Here is a 21,996-nt window from a genome sequence, read left to right as displayed (position 1 = left end):
GGCAAGGAAATAAACTCACTATTTTTGGCAAAACAACACTTGTAAACACACTGGTCGTGTCACAGTTTACATATCTAATGCTCTCCCTTCCAACACCTGCAGAATCCTTCTATAAGGAATACGATCAACAGATATTTAAATTTATATGGAATGGAAAGAAAGATCAAATTAAACGCATATACTTATATAATGATTATAATGTAGGAGGCACAAAACTGCTGAACTTAAAAGCTATGAACTTATCTATAAAAGCATCTCTTATTCCAAAATTATACTTCAACAAGGAATGGTTCTCTAGTAGGCTGGTGGGAAAGATACACCCTTTGTTTAAAAAAAACCTATTCCCCTTTATTCAAATACACTCATCACAACTTTTCACAATGAAGGATATCTTCTCTCAACTCTCGGCTTTCTTGACTGAAGCACTGCAAAGCTGGCTCCACTTTCAGTTTCACCCACCAGAAAGAAATGATGAAATACTGCAACAAATGTTATGGCTTAACTCCAATATAATGTTGAAAGGTAGCACCATTTTTTTAGAACATATGTTCACAAAAGGAATACTTTTTTTCAACGACATTGTGGAGAAAGGTGAAATATTGTCATATGTACAGATAAAACAAAAATATGGTGATGTAGGCACACTGCATCAGTATAATCAGCTGGTAGGATCGATACCTCGAACTTGGAAAAGAAAAATAAAAAGTTTCTCTGTATCACAATGGGTATGCAGGCCCTATATAAAATTGGGTAAGTGGATCACAAAAAAAAAATAAATAAAGAGATGTATAACTTCAATTTGGTGAACAGTAAACTCATAGATATTCCTTATAAATATATTGACTACTGGGAACGTCAGCTGGATACTCCAATACCATGGAAATATGTTTTTAAAACACTATACAAAGCAACACTAGATAATAAAATAAGATATTTCCAATACAAAATGTTCTATAAATTTTTGGAAACAAAAAAAATGTTGTATGTGTGGGAAAGAGAACCATCCCCGAACTGTCGATTCTGTCAAGAAGAGGAGGAGACAGTGGAACATCTTTTTTGGTACTGTGCAAACTCTGGGGTGTTTTGGTTTGATGTTGAAAATTGGTTGTCTGTATACGGCATTCAACTATATACAGATCTGTTTACGGTGCTATTTGGTAACCTGGCAGAGGCAGAAGGCATACAAAATATAATCCTTTTACTTGGGAAAATGTTTATTTTTGGTTCAAAAAGTAAGAATAGATTAAATATCAAAAGGTTTATGAATTATGTTAAATTATATTGTAAAATTGAATGTGGGGTGACATATGGAGGTAATAATGAAATGTATGGAAAACGATGGATTAAACTTATAGAAGGGGAACATTGGGAAAACTGAGACAAAGAAAAAATAATAAACTAGCCTAAAAGGTAACTCAAAAAAGATAGATTTGCAATAAAATGTTTTTTTTGTTATAGTGATCATTTATTCTTTTACTTTAATGTTTTTTATTTTTATTTATTGTTTTGTATTATTATTATCATCATCATGAGTGAAACAGCCTATGTAAATTGTGTTTTGATCTATGTTATAGACTTAATTAAAAAGGAAAAAAAAAAAAAGGATAAAGAAGGAAAAAGGTCCTCCATGGTGGATGGGTTAAAAAAAAGAAAAAAAAAAAAAAAAAAAAAAAAAAAAAAAAAAAAAAGCACAAGCAGCAGCAATCACATATAACACAACTGTGGATACAGATGACCTTAAACCACAGGACAACACAACAACTACTAAGCGAGCATGCTACTGGGCAAATGAATGTGTGTGAGTGTGTGTGAGCATGAACATGAACATGCAATACACATGGCACAGGTCCCACATAATAACCATGCTTAATAATGAATGTATAAGTGTATAGGGCCGCAATCCCCCCCCCCCCCCCCCCCAAGCAATCAGAAACAGGCAAAGCAGCCCCTACGGAGCACAGAAACCAGGAAGCCCACCGCAGGGACAACCACGTATTCCCCAACAGGGGAAAAGCCCCGCCACACCCCACCGCACGCCACCACACCCGAACAAAGAAAAACCTGCGGACACATCGGAGATCCCAGAGCAATCAGCCCGACACCAGGACCCGCACCAACCCACCCACACCGTGGCGTGTCCAGGGCAACCCAGACCCCCCAAGCACAGGCAGGGCACCCCTGGGGCGCAAGGCAGCGCCCAGACACCAGGGCCCAGGCCCAATACTACCACCCATGCAAGAGCGGCGCAGCCACCCGATCCAGAGCCGGCGGCCACCACCCAAACAAACTAGTTTCCAACTAGTTTGGAAACAAACTAGAATCTATCAGATAAATATGACTTAAACATGCCTAATGCAATTCCTTTAATCCCTATAGCATGTTCAAGTCTCTTTAATAAAATACTGTGATTGACTGTATCAAATGAAGCACTGAGATGTTGTTAGCTGTGCATATGACACCTGAAAGTATTTTATCTGCACTCTTCACTTTTAAATTAATTAATGATTATTTTTTATGTTTTTTTTTTTTGTTTGTTTGTTTTTTTAATGATTTTATTGCCTTCTTGTGATTTTATGTAGCTGTAAAGCACTTTGAATTACCTTGTGTACGAATTGTGCTCTACAAATAAAATAAGGCCTTGCCTTAAGATCCAACAGGACAAGCACAGACACAAGTCCGCTATCAGAGGCTAAGAGGAGATCATTGGTAACTTTCAGCAGTGCAGTTTCTGTGCTATGATGCACTCTGAATCCTGACTGAAACTCTTCAAACAGATTATTTCTGTGTAAGTGATCACAAAGCTGAGCTGCAACTATTTTTTCAAGAACTTTAGACAGAAAAGGGAGATTGGATATAGGTCGATAATTACCTAACACTTCTGAATCAAGAGTAGGTTTTTTAAGTAAAGGTTTAATTACAGCAACCTTAAAGGGCTGAGGTACATATCCTGTCAACAAAGACAGATTGATCAAATCCAATATGGAAGTGTCAATTAAGGGAAAAACCTCCTTGAACAGTCTGGTTGGGATTGGGTCTAATATGTTGCCTTTGTATTTTTTCACTTACATGCAAGATTCAGATCATTTTCAAATCAATGCGTTCTGTTTTTGTTTACATTTACACAGCATTATAACTTTTTTGGACAGTAAACCAATAACAAGAAGATGTCAGCATAACAACATGGGTTCTTTTTTGAAAATATTATCCTGATATGATATATTATTTTCTAAGGTTTGGAATTCTGCTTCAAATTTCGAATGAACTTGAACAATAACAGCAAATTTTCTCCTCTTTTTATTCTCCCTGCAGTCAGTTTTGACCATTTCCAGATCCTGAGGGCAATAGGAAAAGGAAGTTTTGGAAAGGTAAGTTCATGTCTGCTCAAGTGTCCTCTTTTTTATACTGGACTGGATGGAAAATAATAGATTAGTCTCACAATTTGCTAAAGCTTGTGGGGGATATATGCCCCATTATGCTGTAAAACCTGGAAAATCTGCACATTCCAAGGGCTGAAATGTGCAACTTGTTACTTTTTGCTTCAGTGGTAGCAATTTTTGTGTCCATTGACTACATATTTCAGATTCCCTCTGATTTCCTTGCAGAGGAAAGGCTGCACTGCATAAACAATATGAACCTAAAAAAAGGGAAAGTAGTTTAAACTGGTATTTAAGAAAGAATATAAGGTGACAATGTGTCACTTCAGACAAATTGCAGACCGTATAATAATTACCTAAAAATTATTTTTAGTTTAAAAAGCCCTGATATTTTGATGTAAAATTCATCATTCAGAAACTACATTGTAAATATGTTGCAGAACCTCTTACTGTTTTTTATTAGTTAACAGTGGTGTTAGAAATAGCTGCAGAGAAACGTATGTGTGTGAGCATTACAGATTCTACCTGAGTGAGGGTTTCTGTTACTGTTTTCAAGTCTGGATATTTTCCTCCTTGTGATTGTGGAACTGAGACCACCAAAAATGACACTATTTCTCTATAATTTACAGTTTTTTCTAATTGTCTCAACCACAAATTCAGTTATACTGACGTTCCACTTTGCAGTTATTTCCATTTCAATGTCCAGTAATTTGGAGTAGAAAAACAAATCGCATTAATTTTTAAAAGACTGGCATGGAAATTAGGGTTCTTGATGTTTTAGATTTATCAAAGTAAATGTAGTAAAAAAAAAAAAACGGTGCACACAGAATTAGTTGTAAATCCACTGTGTTTGTACATATGGTCGTGCATGTTGTCACAAAAAAATTTTAAAAAGGAAAAAATCTTCTACCTCCCCCCCTCTGGCTGGACAACATCATCATACACAGTCTGGTTAAGCTTTACTATTTAATTTTCTTAAGGACTACCAGCAACTCCACAGAAAAAAAATCTAAGGGGATGGCAGTCATGTTGACTCTTGTTGTTAAGCCATATGCGGCACAATTCAAATCTGCACCCAGAGTTCTGATAAGCACATATAGGGGATCCGCACGCACACAGACATGCACACACATACACACAACATAGACCCACACAACATCAACATGCTACCCTACAACAGACAAGCAGTCTAATCACAGTAGATGCACAGAAAGCTGCTCAATGCTCCGAGTGATGCGATCAGGGCTTGGCTGATTAATTGTGCCAGCTGGTCCACAGATCACTCTCTTAGATAGCAGTAATCAATGGCTTATTGATGCTTGCAGCACAGACAAGCACAACTACAAATAAAAAGGCTGTATGACAACTCTGCATTTTGGAACTATGTGTGTAAACATGTAATACACATGTAGCAGTCTGTTTGATATACACCAAATGTCAGCAAACCAGATCCCAGATTGCACCGGGTGTTACACTTAGCATTTGCTCACATCAGTCATGACACATTCCCCACTCATATACACTAAAACCACTAATGATTGGAAACATGTACTGGTTTCCATTTGGGGAAAAAAAATCCTAAACATACCAACGCTGAAAGGTAAACATCTTAAGAGAAGGTTCAGTTCATGATCCCAGAGATAAAAGACACATCCTTTCCCAACAAAATTTTCATCCAAACCTGATAGATGGTCATCATTTCTTTTTATTGCAGGGTTGTTACAAATCCTCCATGTGTCACGTGCAATAAAGCTTCAGGCAAACATGAATGAATGATAGAAAGTGCACCACCATGCTGAAAGATTTAATAAAAAGAATATTTTTTTTGTAGCATGTCAATCAGCCTATCTTAAATACTGCATTGTTGTGGTCTATCCGTTTTTTTTTTTTTTTTTTTTTTTGGGGGGGGGGGGTCCTTTGTTGAAATTGTCCAAATAGGTTGTTTGTTCATATCATTAAACATAGTTTTTTTAATTTTTTTTTCCCGACTTCTGGGTTGCATGCAGTTGACACAACAGCTGATGCTCAGTTAAAACAACAACACTACAACATTAAACGACATCCTGGTTGGTTTTTGACAGCAGCATCACTTGGTTAGTGGTACACATCAAAATTACATAGTGAGAGTTAAAAAAACAAAACATGCTAAGGACTTTGTTCTATGTCACTACCAGATGTTGAATATTTGGTTTATTTAGGAGCATTTTTGGCTGTGGTGTTTATAATGATCTAGTTTTGTAAGGAAAAGCTTTTTGTGAAAAGAAATCGATACAATCTTTTTCAATTCAATACAATTAAAGCACTGCATTGCAACAAGCAATTCACCCTCATGTGATCTCAACAGGTCTGCATAGTGCAGAAGAAAGACACGAAGAAGATGTACGCCATGAAGTACATGAACAAGCTAAAATGTGTAGAACGGAACGAAGTGAGGAACGTCCTGAAAGAGCTGCAGATCATGCAGAACCTTGAGCATCCTTTTCTGGTCAATTTCTGGTAAGCGAATATTCTTAAATACATGTTTGGCAAGTGTAATGGTGTGTCTCTGTTTTCTACTCAGTAGATTTTCTTTAAATGTGCAAATGTCCCTTGTGTTTTTATCTATTCTGACCGAGTTCAACTACAATGTAACTGTTTGGCATCCAGTATGGCTTTCATTTGTAAGCCAGTGACTTTGATAGAACATACTCCAAAGTTCAGTGAACATTCACACAAAAATTTGACAATCTAAGGCCCCATCCACACTTAGCCGGGTATCTGCTAAAACGAATATATTTTTCTACGTTTGGACCTGTCATCCACATGAAAACGCATAAAAACGCACCGTAAACGAATGTTTTTAAAAACTCAGGGCAAAGTGAAGATTTTTGAAAACTCCGTTTATGCTGCTGCGTGTAGACAGAGATAACCGGAGTTTTGCATTTTCGAACGTCACAATATGCGCCAAAACAATAACAAATCTGCTTTAAAGTCTAAAGTGCGACCTTTGTTTACCGAGGAAGCATGGATGTCTTGAGAACTGTGGTGGTTATTATTGTGCAGGCGCTGTTTACTGCCTTGATTTTACACGCCCAAGTCGTACTCCTCACTCCTGTCGCTGTCGGAATTATTACGTCCTCATATCGAGGGGCAGTCCACTGTCATGCGATCACCTGTCCGTGTGCTCAAAAAAGTTGCGTGCACACTTTATTATTTAGCTGACGAGGGCAGATTGCGCAAAGCAGCAAATGCATTTGGGTTGTCAAGACAGGTGAAAACGCAGATGTTCGGTTATGTGTGGAAGGTGTTTTTTTTCGAAAACGAGGTAATGTGGATACAAATTATTTTATAAACGGAGGGGGGGGAACATTCGGTTTTAAAAATACCTGGCTACGTGTGTACATAGCCTAAAACACACTATGAATGCTTGCCACTTCTGCAGGTCATCTCCACTAAAGCCCGTGTTTAACACCATTAGAGCATAACAGCAATATCATCGATTTTGTTTTAGTGCACTCAGTCACCCTTTTAATTTCAATTGTGACTAGATCCTGTCCATTAAATCAGTAAATGCACAGCCACAATGAAAGAGCATCGTCTATTTAAAGAAGCCTTTCACACAGTTCTTGGACTCAGGTTGCAGATTCATCCAGAAAGGTGTTGACCACTGAGGAGCACTTACAAGCCTCCATCCTTGTCTATATCACCCCCTGAAGTTGCTAAAAGGAAAATGTAGTTTGCTCACTGATCCAAGCGGAGCTTTTATGGGCACAACTCTCCTCTACACGGCCTCTCCTTTGCCTCATCGCATTTGTTGTTGAAGGAATCTTTCCTTCAAAAGAAAGCAAAGAAAGCTCATGCCAAGTCCAATCCAACATGACTCATTAGGTGCTCATTCATCATCAAATGAAAGCCAGAGTTTACTGAGCACCAGGAATCATACTTTTAAGTCGCCTGAGGAGTAAAGCTTCTTATATTTCCCTCTGAAATGCATCATTCATTCATGCTTGATTATCAATTTGTTTGTATCCAAGCACATATATACATTTATTATTACAGTTATTATTATGATCTTTTGTTTAAATTGACAGCTTAAGTTGCTTTTTTAGGTATCTCCTAAAAAGTGCTAAAAATCTGAATAAAAAAATATCATTAGACGAGTGGAGCCGATTTTCTCCAAGGTCTTCTCTGAACTTTACTTTTGTCCATTCATATTCATCCTCTGCTCACTTAATTCCCTTTCCCCCAATTACAATGTATCTTTTTTTGAAAGCTACTATAGAAGAATCAATAGATTTTTTTTTAAATTACAATGTAAGGGAAACAAAAATAAAAGTCCCCCTTTGACAGGAATAAATGAGATGAAACTGAAAGCCTGTTTAAAGATAAAGGGAGAGTCGAGGGACAGAGAGGCCCGTGAAAACGTGCAATATCCACACAGCAGAGGAGGAGAACAGAAAACTAGAGGGAGAGGTGCCGTTTACAGACTCATCGGACAAACAATGCCAGCGCTTGCTTTCTTGCTTGATTGCATGCTGTGCTGGCCAAAAGAAAAAAAAAAAAAAAAAAGCTGGAAGTTAATTCTGTTTGCAGTGTAAGCCCCCATGGGTGGGGGTGATTTCCTCCAGAGATGTGCTTGGGTCAGCGCTGTGCCCACTCAACCACCCACTCCTTCTCTTTCCGTCTCTCTCACTATGTTGAGTTGGCATAAGTTATGCTTGTCCTGTGGTAAGCACTCAAGGTCAGAGACAGGGAGGCACTACCTGCGAGTATGTGAACTGAGTTGAGCCAATTACATGCAGAAAAGTGTCCCCTCGCTGTCCTCTCTTCTTCCTTCATTCACCTTGTCCTCCCCCACTTTCCACTTTGTCCTCCTCTTCTACTGTATTTCCCTCCTTCACCACCTGCTCCACTTTCTTTTCCCTCCTCTTGCTGTCACTGTGCTTGCCGCCGGGTATGACCTCAGAAGTGCGCACAGCACGCAGCCAAGCAACAATTGCACTTAGAACAAAGGAACACAAAAAAGGAAAGTTATTATCCAGCCATACAAAGCATTTGACCACTTAATGGTTATGAAGAATTTTAACCTTTGGAATGATCCATTTATTGATGTGCCAGCACAGAGGGAGAAGCCCTGTGTGACTATAATTCCCGCTGTGTAAGGGGAGCCCTTACTGGCGCTGCTCCACTTCAACACAAATGCCAGGTAGACACTTTGTGCAGTATCATAGGCAGAGAGAGACACGGGGATAGTTACGAGCATAAAATTCCAACTTGACCTCATGACGGATCGTAAAATGTGTACATTGGTCCACTGAAAAATACATAACAATATCTACAATGTCTTTACTTAGTTCTCTACTGTTATACAGCTACGGATGATGTTTCCACTCCTGATACCGACGTCTGCTACGCAATGTTGTTGGCTGATATACATGGTTAGGAGGTTAGAAACAAGGGTGGGGTTAGAAAACTATAGATTGTCATGGTTTACAGTTTGATGCTCATTGGTTGCAGCGCTACCCTACTCTGGCTACCAAAACATTGTTACCTTGTAATTTGTTTTTAAAACAAGTACCAGTTGGCAGTTGCACATGTGGAAAAATGTTCCTTTTTTACAATTTCTGGGCCGACAATTCAGTTTTCAGTCCTAATGTCTTTTCAGCTGATTGGGGGAAATGGCCCTGCTGTCTGGTGGGATGGATGTATTTCAAACATCCATATAACCCCCATATTACTTAAGCTTCCAATGAAACAAAAGAAGCATGCAGTAATATTTCCCCAGACAAATAAAGTGTAGAGTAGTTTCTGTTCCAGGGGACTAACTCTTGTTTGGAAGCATGAGCAACTAGCCTTAGCTTAATTTGTCCCTCCTCTCATCTCATATGACACAGCCTAGTGTGTTATTGGAAAAGAAGAATAAAAACATACTTTTGCTGTCTGGCGGAACATGTACCCAAGCCACACAGTCCGTGAGTGCAGCAAAAGACACACACACACACACGTTCCAGAGAGAAGAAAAGGAACAAAGAGAGAGAGAGCAGCAAAATAATCATATTTCTGAAGTCTCATGGACTTAACAATATTTCCCATTTCTAAGCTATGGAGAAAAAAACTACTATGATGTAACGCACTATTGTAAGAAGCATGACAATCAAAGAAAAATAATTTGTAGCCTACATTAACAAAAGTCTGAAAGATTGTTTAGTTAAAGCTTTACTTGCTTCAGGGCGTCATTCCTTTCCTCAGTCCTTATGTAATCTTACAAATGCATCACATTCACGCATCACTCAGTTTCAGTCTCTTTTCACTCACATGTTGTACTCAGAAGACCAAATAGTGATGCCATAATGTGCCACAAAGGCAATGCTCTTCTCCAAAAAAGAGGAGCCCCAATTTAAGAAATCTCACATAAAAGAACTTGGAAAGAAGACATGTTGTATTGTGAATTTACCTCACATATTGACTGAAAATACTGAGCAAGGATAAACTTAACTGCAGACTCCAATTTCACAAGTACTGCAAGAAAAAATAAGGCCCAATTTTACTTTTAACACTGCAGACTTTGTCAAACGCTTGAAAACAGAATGTCAGCATGTCAAGTATTTGGCTTCATGTCAAGGTGACCTGCTGAAATGGAACAAAGATAATCCAGGATGGCAAGAAGAGGAAAATATCTTAATCAAGTACTGTTAATGCCAATATGTGACCCAGCAGGAAGTAAAAATATACATGAGTATATTATTTTGTATATTTCATATATTTTTTTTGTGAAATAAAAAGAAAAAAGTAGCCCGATTTAGAATCTGCTTGAATGATAATTGACTGGCATTATATGAGGGCATGAATTTCTAATGGACCTTTTCGTTAGAGATATGTTTATGTATTTTTGCATGGAGGTGCACCTATTTGTGTGCGCGGAGGGTATACTGAACATAAACTGATGGGAGCTGTCAGTCAAAGGGAGGTTGGTTTGAGAGCAGTCAGCATTGATCCAGTATGTCAGAGTCTGAGTGGTGGCTAGCCGAGTCCATTTCAATGTCGTGTTGTGGTCAGTGTGTGTGCATGTATGGGCATTCATATCTAATCACTATAATCGCAATGCTCTGTGCTAAACAATTCTTAATTAAGCAGGTTATTACTGAGATTCACTGATGTAGTTTTTATGCTTAAGGCACTCAATAGATACTGTAAATGTTAATTAACAAAACTGCTCAACAGTTTAGAGGAGGTTTAGTTCATTTTCTTCACAAGTCATAAAGAGCACAATAGCACATTTAGTGTAAGGAGTACAAATAATACAGCTTTAGTATTATTTCATCTTTCTTTGTAACCTTACAACTCATTACTGCCAATAACTGCTCCCTCTGACAGGAGGAAAGCAACGCCTTTTGTAAGCATATGTTACTATTAGCTTGTGGGCCCCTGTGGTTTCTTGAGACATCCATTACCGAGGTGGCCCCGGGGTGCCTCTGCCTCTAAAAGTGCCATGCAGGATGCTCTCCCGTGAGACTGAGTGCCTGAAGGCCACCAAGAGGTCACATTGAAATGCATGTTTGGTAGAGACAGACTGAAAGAAAGAGGACAGAATGAGTAGGAGGGGAAAACTAGAGGACCGGACAGACTGAGAGAAGGCATGGGAGAGAACCAGCACACCATAGAGGGACCAGGCATGCAGCCAAGAAGGCAAATAAAAACTTTGCACCATTTTATCATGATGTACCGTTTCTAATCTAAAGCCTAGCTTTTGCTCTCTATTCTCTTCTCAAAATGCAGTTTGAGAAATGAAATAACAGCAGCTAGCTGATTTTGATTTGTTATTTCTAGTTATATTAAGCTTGTATCAGCTACAAAATACAAAACTGTTGTTGTTTTTTTACATCAGAAATCTATCTTTTAGCAAAAATATAATTTTTTAATCATGTTCTACTCTAAAATGTACGTTACACAGACAAATTGAATAAAAAGTGAGTACATTAGAAAACTGCGATGACAGAATTTTTTCACCACACATTTTAGTAAAAACCTGTACACTGGCTAATGTTTTGATGCAGTAGTTAAACTTGATAGGGGTTTGTGTTTCGAGTGCTTCCTTGCACATGTTTTACCCAGGCAACCTAGCTTTCCAGCTGCTTGAGATCTACCAGGGAAAGTTAATGAGCTATGACAATCAGTCTGCATTGGTTATTGGCAGTTAGCTGCTTACCGCTGCTAGCAGGTTCTTTTTTTTCATAATGCTGAGCAGGGCTTCCAATTCAGTGAGCCTACACTCCACCGCTGCCACTTAATTTATTCCAAGGATAAAAGCAGGTGGGAGAGTAGAGGGGCAAAGGGAGAGAAGCTGTTGCAACAAGTCCTCCAGTTAATATAATCATATCGGTCATTTCTCCGTATCCTTAAACAACCCATAACAGCATCCTGTAAAGGGCAGCTCCTTCAGGCTGCAGAAGGGTAATACAACTCATATGAGCGTTTCCACATCAGGATCGACGTCATTCTGAAGTGTTTGCTTTAAGAAACCACAAAATCCTCGTAAGTGGGGGAAGGGGTTGGGGGGGGCACCATAATCAATATAGATGATACAAAATACATTCTTTTAACAACGCAACAGAAACTGTCAATTTCATGGACACAATTTTTACAATTCACATGCCTATGGCCCGCATGAACAAAGGTCATCAGGTAGGGGACAGTCTCAGCTATTGCTAAATGCTGTTCCAGCAAACCTGAAAACAGCACTGTAAAATGAGCAAGACACTTCTAAAATCAGCCACTGTGCAGAGGAACTTCGAGTTGTAAGATGAGTCAATGGGAGATCTTTTTGAATGCAGCAGCACAACACAGTTTATACTGTGTGCAGTGTGTGACAGTTTACAGCAGTAGATGCCAATCAAACTCATCACCTCTGAAACAGTAAAACAACTCTCAGATTTCCACAAGGCAGAACACAACCTCTTGGCAGTTCACCTCCCAATCAGTAGGCGTCGCTACGTCAGACGACCCAATCTCGCGACGTCTATCGTGAAAGTCGTTGATTGATTGTTTAGTGAACGATGGCGACCGAGAGAGAAAGACTGTTGTTGGAGTTGGAGCTTGTTGAAATTGAAATGCAAATAATTTTGACCAAATGTTGACCAGCACACAGTAAACTCTTTCAAAAATGGCGGTGTCTCTGGGAGGGCTCTCCGTCGCTCTCCGTAGACGACCATAAATCAGGCTTTAGTGTCAGTGGACCGACATGCATTTACACAGGTGGCAAGTTGGATGAATATTTCAAAATGACACAGAAAGTAAAGCTATCTAAGATGCAGAACAAAAAACCCAAAAGATGAAAGACAGTAAAAGACAATAAAAAATTAAAGAAACAAAGAACAAAGAGATGACAACCATAAAAGTGTATGTGTTGGAACGAGTGCCATTTTTCATTCACTGTGACAGCAGAAGCAGCAGGTTACCCATGACTTGGTTTATATTCAGCCAACTTCCAAATACCACGTCAAGCAAATACTGTTGAGCATAAAATAAAAAGGTGAGTTAACACCACATCAGTCAGTTCCACATGGATGTTTTTTAATGCCGAATACAGTGCATGAACAGCATAGGAATTTAGCTATCATAACACGCACAAAGACCGATAAGTGTTAACATTGTGCATCAATCTATGGGATGACAGTGTCTGTTTGTAAGTGAGCTTTTTTTTATATTAAAACTTGCATGTGAGTCGGCCTTGATCTGCCAGCATGTATAATTCAAATGAAACTTTTATCACATCTCATGAATGACCGTAGTTGGTTTATGCAACAAAGAGCAGCGGGGCATGACTTGCCACACGTGTGGGCACACTCTGCAGAAATCCATGTATAAAGTACATTCCTTACTCTGTATGTAAGTACATGTGCCTCTGTGGCGGCCTTGTTCCTGAACGACCATGTGAGACGCTGCAGTGAGTCAGTCAGTCTAGTTTGCTTGGAGAACAGAACAACTTCCCTACAACAATGATGGCTAAATCCTTTCACTCTTTACTGCTTTGGCTTTTTGATGGAAATACTATTGGGACAGAAAACATGGAAACTGCGGCCAAGCATGAGAGTTGGTTTTCTACTTGATTAATCTGGTTTCGCTGAGGACACAAGTGGGATATCGATTGACTGGATGGTCTTTCTGCCCCTCTTTAACAGCACTCTAACCCCCTCGACAAAAAAATGTTCGTTCATCCGTGGTTACTTATGTTAGGTTAGGTTAGGTTAGGTTTCTTTATTAGTCTCCACAAAGGAGAAATTTGTCTAGGAGACAGGGAGGTTACAGCACCATAAAACACATAGAGGATAACACCAACAGACAACAATAAAATGTAAGGTACAGGCTCAGAAACATTGGATGTCCTAACCCACTGCCTGTTGAAGTAATAATATGTTGTCTTCTCATATTAATATCTACCTGGATTTTCCTGCCAATGAATATTCTTTCCCGAAAAGCACATTACTCGTGGTAATTCACAGAAAACAATCATTTGAAATATACACGTAATGTAAACTAAAGCATTCTGCTTGATTCTTCTGATGATGAAGACATTATTGTTTGGGTTAATGTTGTCTTTTTTTCCAGTTTTTCATGCACCATTTGGCGTGTCGACATAGTTTGGAAATGGAAGGAAGTATGAGAAGAACAAATTAAAAAAACAAACCAAATTAAACGTGGCTAAGTTTCCAGCGAAAGAGGTGTGGCAATCTGTAAACAAGGACCTGGTGTTAAGGTGAAACACAAAGCTAACTCCAAAGAATGCACAAAAGGGAAGACTTACAAAAAAACAGGACGTAAAGTCACTAAAAGACACTACACTCAAATGTTGTAACCGTTTACAAAGACAGTTTTTCTAATTGTATGATAATATTATCTAAAGATCATAGTCTTGAAAAACATCACTGAGCACACCACCACACAAGAAAAATGTCCCATTAGACAGCATAACAGAACAAACTAGAAATGCACTCAGAGAGTGCAGACCTCCGCCAACCGCCAACCTACCTGTGGATAGCGAGCCATGTATGGACAGACGTTCCTGATGTGGGCTACTTGTTCTTTGGCGCTGTCAGCAGAAGAGGCATTCCCTTCTCCCTATTCATTATTGAACAGCAGTGTTCGCCGTTATTAATTATTATTATTATTATTATTATTATAATGTTTTGTGGGGAAGAAGTGTTCGCCGTTATTATTACGCTATTTGCAGTTATGCACACTGGGTTGCCGTGCAAGTAAATCTGCGCACTATGCATTCTGTCTGGCTTTGGGCACGCTATATGCAGTTATGCACACTGGCTTGCCGTTGCAATCTTTTGTTGTGCTAATTACAGCAAATCCGCGCAATATGCATTCAATCCGCGCACTATGCATTCTGTCTGGCTTTGGCTCTGTGTGGCTTTGGCACCTTGAAGTCGCGCCACCTTGTGGAGGTCGCGCCACCTTGTGGCAGGTCGCAAGATTGCAGCACGAACAGACGAACGAACATCCGAACAGACAAACTCGGGCAATCACATAACCTCCTTGGCGGAGGTAATAAATAAACCGCCATTTGACTGATAGGGGCCACCTTTTCTCAACCAAGAAAAACAACAATCAAAGCTAATTTGTGTCTCTTTAACTCTCGTGACAGCAGCTTACTGAATTCTTTGCAGCCTTAACTAACTCTGCTGGGTTCGAGGTATGTACACACACTGTATGTGTGGGTGAGTGTGTGCAGAATACTGAAGTAGATTGAAGGAGAGAAAGAGAGGATGAAAATAGGGCAAAAACGAGAGTGAAAGCAGAAGGATGAGAGTTACAGACAGTTAATCAAAAGATTAATAGACAGAGTAAAATGGCTCCAGTTCAGCAAACACAAACTGTTGTCTAACTCACACTGTAAACAACAAAACAGCCTGTTTTTCTTGTCTTGGTTTACAGTTTTCAACCTATTTTTTGTACCTTACTGTTTTTCAACCTATTGTGCTCAAGGGAACTGATCTCCTGTAACCATGCTTTACAGATGTTTTCATTCTATGTTCTCCAGTACACACACAAATATACAATCAAAGACCAGTAAAGCCTTCAAAATGTTAGGATTTGATATTAAGAATTCAAAATTTGTATGATTCTGTCACATACTTGTCCACAGCAGCACAGAAAGAGCACTATGAATAATTAGAAGGAAAAAAAACTACAAATCCTGTGTCAAAGTTAGGCAGGGCTCTGATATTTAGGAGAGTGCAATGTTAATTTCATGATGCAGTCTGATGTGTGCTTCTTCCCTCTGTGCCAGACTGAAGCGTCATATCATTTTCAAACTCACCCCCTCTTTCTCTCAGCTCCACTCTGTCGCTGCAGTTTTTATCTCCCTGACATCTGCTGAAACTGCAGCCGCTGGAACTTTGTAGACTCCCTCGTACAGGTTCCCTCTTTTCAGAACATGTCCTTCTTAAATTAACTTTTTCCCCTGATCATTACAGGAGCTGGCTTTAATTTTTGCTTTAAAAAACTCACAATTACAAAAGATTTGAATATTTAATAATGAGAATAGGCACATGTGTAGTAGATGTGAGAGCGAATTCGACTAACCTATTCTGTTTCCTGAAGCTGTTGTGCACTGAGTTCTAACGTTAAATGTTATCTGCTACAATGAGTAAACAAAGAAAACACTGTCAGTTTTCAGTCTAATGCAGTGGCAAACTACAGATGGACAAAATGAAAATAAATAAAAAACAAATCAAAGGGATTAAAATGTAAGTTTTCCTAATGTAACTCGCAACAAGTGATTTCCCTGATTTATATTCACAGCAATCTTTACGTTGACTGAATGGTAAAAGGAAATGAACACAGCTATAATAAATCAGTGACAACAAGAACAAACTGTTGTAATGCTGTGGCCATGGCCTATTAAAGGAGACATATTATGACTTATTTTCACAAGCTTACTCCCTAATTCCCTAATGTTTTAATGAAATGTCTGTGACATGCCAAGAGATGCTACAGCAGCTCTTTTTCTTTCATTACTTTCATTGCTTTGTTCAAACGGATCCTTTTAAGGATGTGGAGTCACCCACTTGACTCCACTCCACCACTCTCTTCCTCAGGGTCTGCCTCTTTTCAGATCTGTTCTACTTAGTAGCCCTTGAAGCATGTTATTATTGTATGAAAGAGTGCATGTAAATAGCCTGAGAGTTTAGAGCACACACCAAACTGATACTTGACTAAAAGAAAATGTATTCAATTTCATTTCCCTACTCCGGCCTCCTCCCTAAACACTGTCCCGTCCAAACACATGCCTGTTAGGTTAATTGGTCACTTATTGTCCCTTGAAATGAGTGTGAGCCTGCATGGTTGTGTGTCTTGTTTGTCTTTGTGTGGCCCTGTGATGGACTGGCGACCTGTCCTTAGTCCCTGCCTCTTGTCCAATGACAGCTGGGATAGGCTCCAGCTCTAAATTGGATTAAGCGGGTATAGAAAATGGATGAATGGATGGATGGATGACTTTCCCTTCTCTGCAGTTGAATTATGGACAGCTGGTAGGCTATTGATCCATCTTTTAGGTGCGGTATCATCCTGAATCATGTTGAACTGGCCCAAGTTGTTAAAACCCCCACTGCATGTTCAATGTTTTTCCCACGTTTTTTTTTCGTTATTACAGGAACATGCACATGTACGTACTCACATGCACGTGTCAGCTTTCAGAGTCCACAAAGGTTAGAGTTGTCCCAACAGTGGGACTACATCATCAGTTTTATTTCATGAGTTAAGAATAGCCTAAGTAAAAACTCAGACACACTTATTGAGGCACGTTCTCCTCTCGCGTCTGCAGGCATGGCTAAGTAATTGTACTTGTCTAAGTAACTGATACCCCCGTGGCCTTATTCACTCAGCTATACTGTATACACACATTAAGATGGTAAGTATGGCTTGTTTCTTTGAATGTCTCCTGAGACCCAGAGAAAAAAAAGTTTTTGGATTTCTTTTTTTTTTACACCACATAAGTATTTGGGGTGAAAAAAACATTACTACAATAAAAAAAGTCAAAACATGTTTTTATTCTTTTTTACAGTATGTCCTTTAGAGAGGACATCGGGACTCTGTTATTGCAAATATGAACATATAAACACATTTAGAGTTTAACCTTTAAGGTTGTACATTTGCAACTGAACTCTTTTGAACCTTAGTTTTTGGTGCAAGGAATATTTCTGAGAGAGAGGTGATACTCAGCCAAAGTAACGTAGTAAAGTAACGTAACAAAGTAATGTAACAAAGGTACGTTACTTTGGCACAAAGGTAATAAAAATGGCCACATCCTTTAAGCCAGTCGTTCCCGTCACCTTATTTAACAAATCATGAGCTAGCTGATTAGTGTAGTAGTTGAATCAGGTGTGTTAGTTCTGGGTTGGTTTTGGATTGTGGTACTCCATGAAGCAGTTCTTCCTCTTTGAGATGCAGATATTTTACACTATTGTATTGTGTCAAACAGGTGAAAACAAAGTCCTCTATGGAGGACACACATAAACAAGATATTTTTTAGGTGAAAAAATAATTACACTCCTCTGAAAACTAAACTATTCCTTAGATATTAATTTACAAGAATCAATCGGAATATTAAACTCACACAGCTCATAACTACACCATTATACACTTACCTTTCTTCTTTCCCTAAAATGTGCTTGTTGTGATTGTGGCCATTTTGAAGAACCAGGAAGAGAATTCTGTCAAGACTCCACCCAAACACATGTCATATCATTGAAAAGCCCAGGATGTCCTCTGTAAGGGCCAATAGGAATTAACACGGTGGCATGTATGGCTTAAGAGATACAGACCAAAAACCTAGGTCTTCTACAGTGGACAAAAAATAATTGCTGTGTCTCAGGATGATATTTATGTATTTGGGACAGAATGACAACCTCGATTTCATTGTGCTCTGATTTTTTTTAACAATACAAAATAGTTCACAGTGCATGTGAATTTCATCTGACACACAGATAGTACTGCAAGTATGTGTTTCTTTCTGTAGGAAGCTCTTTGACAAATGTGCAAGCGTCTTTAGGTTGGGCATCTCCCAGATAGTCTTTCCCCATTTGTAGGCTACTGGCAGTCAGATGTTATATGGTCTCAGCATTATCTGAGCCTGAGCAGACAGTTTGGAGTCAGCTCAATCAATCCCCATCCATCCAGTGCAGAAAAGCACCACGTCCAGTTTATCTTTGAAGGCCCCAGAGGGAGAGGACGGTTTACCAACATGGCAAAAAAACTTCATCCTTGGTCAGTTAACATCGAGTTGGAGCCAAGATGCTGGTCTTTTTGCCAGCCAAAACCTCTGCGGGCTCTATAGGGAGGAGTTATTGATGGAAACAAGAAGGGGGATATATTATGGTTAGTTAGTATTTTATATAGGATATGAACTTGTGAATGTAGGACATTTTGGTGCAGACTGTATGCAGAGAAATGTCAGCTGTTGTTTTAAAGATTATTTTTGTTTTAATTAGTTTAATGCAAAAAAGAATAAACCCATCTTGAAGGAGAAAAAAAAGTGCAGCCCAGGTGGGAGGCTTGGCCAGTAAAATCATTCATTTTATGCGGATGAGTTGACCGATGAGAGACCGATTTTTCCTCACACACCAACAGACTGATAGAGGCTTTAACAGGATATTATTCATAACAGAAGACCAACATTAAAAAGCACATTTGGCCTAAAGTAAAGCAAAAGAAATGTCACTAACTTGGTGTTTCCGTTAAAGGTAAACACAGGAGATTATGTTTTATTTCACATTACAAATGTAAGGTTTTGATGGCAGATTTATAATTGTGTTGACATAAATACCATATTAAAAAAGTATTCTCATTGTCTTTGTTAGGAACTACTTTGTGGTGAAAGTGTGAATCAAATATGTGGTGACCTCCTCACTTCCCCCATCTTCTCCCTCGTCCACATCATTGCCACGACCTGCTCTCACTGACATTGTTATCTCTTTCAATTCTTCCCATGCAGGTATTCCTTCCAAGATGAGGAGGACATGTTTATGGTGGTGGACTTGCTACTGGGTGGGGACCTGCGTTACCACCTTCAGCAGAACGTTCACTTCTCAGAGAACACGGTGAAGCTCTACGTCTGCGAATTAGCCCTGGCTCTGGGATACCTCCGCAGTAAGCGCATCCTACACAGGTAAGATGTTTTCTCTAAATTCTCTTCTACTGACCATAAGGTGTCCCAATGTTCTTTTTTATTCCATCTATTTTTTCAATATGACTGCGCCACCACTGTGGACACAGTGCAAGATATCCTAAAATCAAGGTCAGACCTGACAGATTAGTTTACTATGGTTATTGTGTAAAGCACCAGTTCTGTAGATAGTGATGTGTTGATGGCTTATTTAATTTGTAAAATGCACGTTAAGTGCATATTAGGCAGAAATATCTGCTACTATGGCAAAAACGCTGATTCATATGGCCAAGAAAAGCATGGTTACTGCCAAATGTTATTACTTTAAGTCGTTAAAGTGATACAGAAAGCTTTTGGACATCGTGATGCAGCCAAATGTACTGCCAACATACAAGGAGAAAGCAAAGTATGGAAAACCTGTTCTTGACAAACCTGGCTACCTTGTGGTTGAGATGGAGTAAACAACTACAGTCTGACTGCATGTGATTTGCAGCCATTTTTTTTCCAATCCTGAAGCCCTTTCTTTGACTTTGTTAAATTTCACATAATTCAACAGAGGTCATCAGCCTGGATGGTTACACAAAACACAGGATTCCAACACTGAAGTCTAAAACTTGTACTTGATATTCCTTGTGTGGAAATGATATAATTTCTCATTAAGTGCATTTATTTACCTTGACAGCAAAGACAACTTGGTTTTACATAGGCAGGATTGTAGCATAGTCTGTTCCCACTAATGCAAGTGATATACTTTTCAACTTTTACTCCACGTCTCTATTGAAATTCATATTCCACAACCCCAACTTCTACTGTGCATCAACAAATTTAGGCCATACACACCACAATATTGAGCTTCTCTTCTCGACTTGACATTTATGATAAGTTCTCCAACTGATATGACCATATTCGTCATCAGCTCCTAACATCCTGTAAAGTACTGCCCCTACAAGCAGCTGGAGGGAGATAAGACTCATTTGAGACTAATATGTTATTTCAAGTCATTTGTTGAAGAAGTCACAAATCCCTCATATATTGCACATTGCTTTTAACTATACGCCTTCATGTGATGCGAGACCAACACTTGACAACTGTTTTTTTCACTTCTGAGTTAAATTCAGAGTATACACGACAACACTGGTTAAATTTAGACAATAACACTCCTTGGTTAGGGTTCATATTCATGGCTAGGGTTGAAATACATTCTCTTTACAATGCTACCATCACCCTCATGGACATGATTTTTATACTTAACATGCTCTGAAGATTGTCTGAAGTTGTCATTGGGCGAGGGGCAGGGTTCATCCTGGATGGGTCGCCAGTCCATCACAGGGCACAGATTGAATAACAGCACTGCAGCATATTATGGCTGCTACTATTATTTCAGACTCCATTTTCATGTGGATGCATTTTGGAGGTACAGCAGTGGGTAGTGCCGTCGTCCTAAGTAACAGAAGATTTCAACATGCTGGCTGACTGGAGCCTTTTCTATGTTTCGCAGAGTGCACGTTGCCCCTTTGCTGAATTTCAGTTGAGATAGGCATAAGCCCCCCTTTAACCCAAACAGGGCAAAATAAGGTGTAGAAGACATGGATGTATTTCACCTATAATAATTTATATGAAAATTTACAATTTTAAGACACTTGACTTGTAATGTAAAGCCTGTTGAGTAGTAAACAAAACTAGAAAGTGCTATGTACATCTAGTCAATTTACAAAAACTACTCAGAGTTGTTAGAACACATGTCCTCACTTCTAATATTCCCATGGGTGAGGCTCAGGTTCATGTCCTGGTCAGTTCTATCTTTGCATGCCAGTATTCTGCTCTCTGGCAAAAATTAAGCCAATTAAGGCAACTTTTTTTTTTGGCTGTTATTAAAGCATCTCTTAAAAAAATGCATGCTGAGTTGATACATTTTGCCTGTCAATGACTCTTGGCTCGTGTTAGTAACAAGAAAGAGGAGAATCCACACAAAGGAATACAAATCCCTGATTTTTTTAAATCTAACAGTAACAGTATTAACTCAGGTGGAGCGTGGAAATGTAGAGAGTGAGTGGTGCAATTTCATGAATGGAAAGTTGTAAATGCGTGTGGAAATATTGTATAAAGATGGCTTCCCAGAGACAGAGTGAGCTTTTGTATCTTTAGCCACTCCCACCTCTCAGCTGCAGCAAATCCTGTAATGATCCATCCAGGCAAATTTGTTCATTTGCAACAAGGCAGTGAGGAAAACAAAGATGGTGGGCCACCACATCATATGGTTAAGCAGGAATTAATTACGATCACTATTTCTATTGGTTTGCAACCGAGTGAGTAAGAGTGGGCTATCATGTGTGTCCAGTATGTGTCTGTTCGAATAAAATGATGGAAAACAAAAATTCTGAAAAAGACATCTTCTATGTGGATTAGCTTTCAGACTCATTCCTCTGCTCCAGTGACTGAGCAAAGACGTAATCATAGAAGGAGAAGCATTCT

The 21,996-nt window shown here is 39.1% G+C and overlaps 1 protein-coding gene across 2 annotated transcripts in view; it reads left to right on the top strand.

Annotated features, from left to right (window-relative positions):
- stk32a (serine/threonine kinase 32A) overlaps nucleotides 1–21,996 on the top strand; it is a 91,941-nt gene that overhangs the window by 12,384 nt on the left and 57,561 nt on the right. For both annotated transcript variants that reach the window (XM_075486691.1, XM_075486692.1), the window contains 3 exons: nucleotides 3,310–3,365; nucleotides 5,719–5,870; nucleotides 19,354–19,527. In XM_075486691.1, the coding sequence (XP_075342806.1) occupies nucleotides 3,310–3,365; nucleotides 5,719–5,870; nucleotides 19,354–19,527 (382 nt within the window). The remainder of the gene's footprint in view (nucleotides 1–3,309; nucleotides 3,366–5,718; nucleotides 5,871–19,353; nucleotides 19,528–21,996) is intronic.

The sequence above is a fragment of the Odontesthes bonariensis genome, chromosome 16 (assembly GCF_027942865.1).
Source record: "Odontesthes bonariensis isolate fOdoBon6 chromosome 16, fOdoBon6.hap1, whole genome shotgun sequence".
NCBI classification, from domain to species: Eukaryota; Metazoa; Chordata; class Actinopteri; order Atheriniformes; family Atherinopsidae; genus Odontesthes; species Odontesthes bonariensis.
This window is presented reverse-complemented; position numbering and strand designations above follow the sequence as displayed.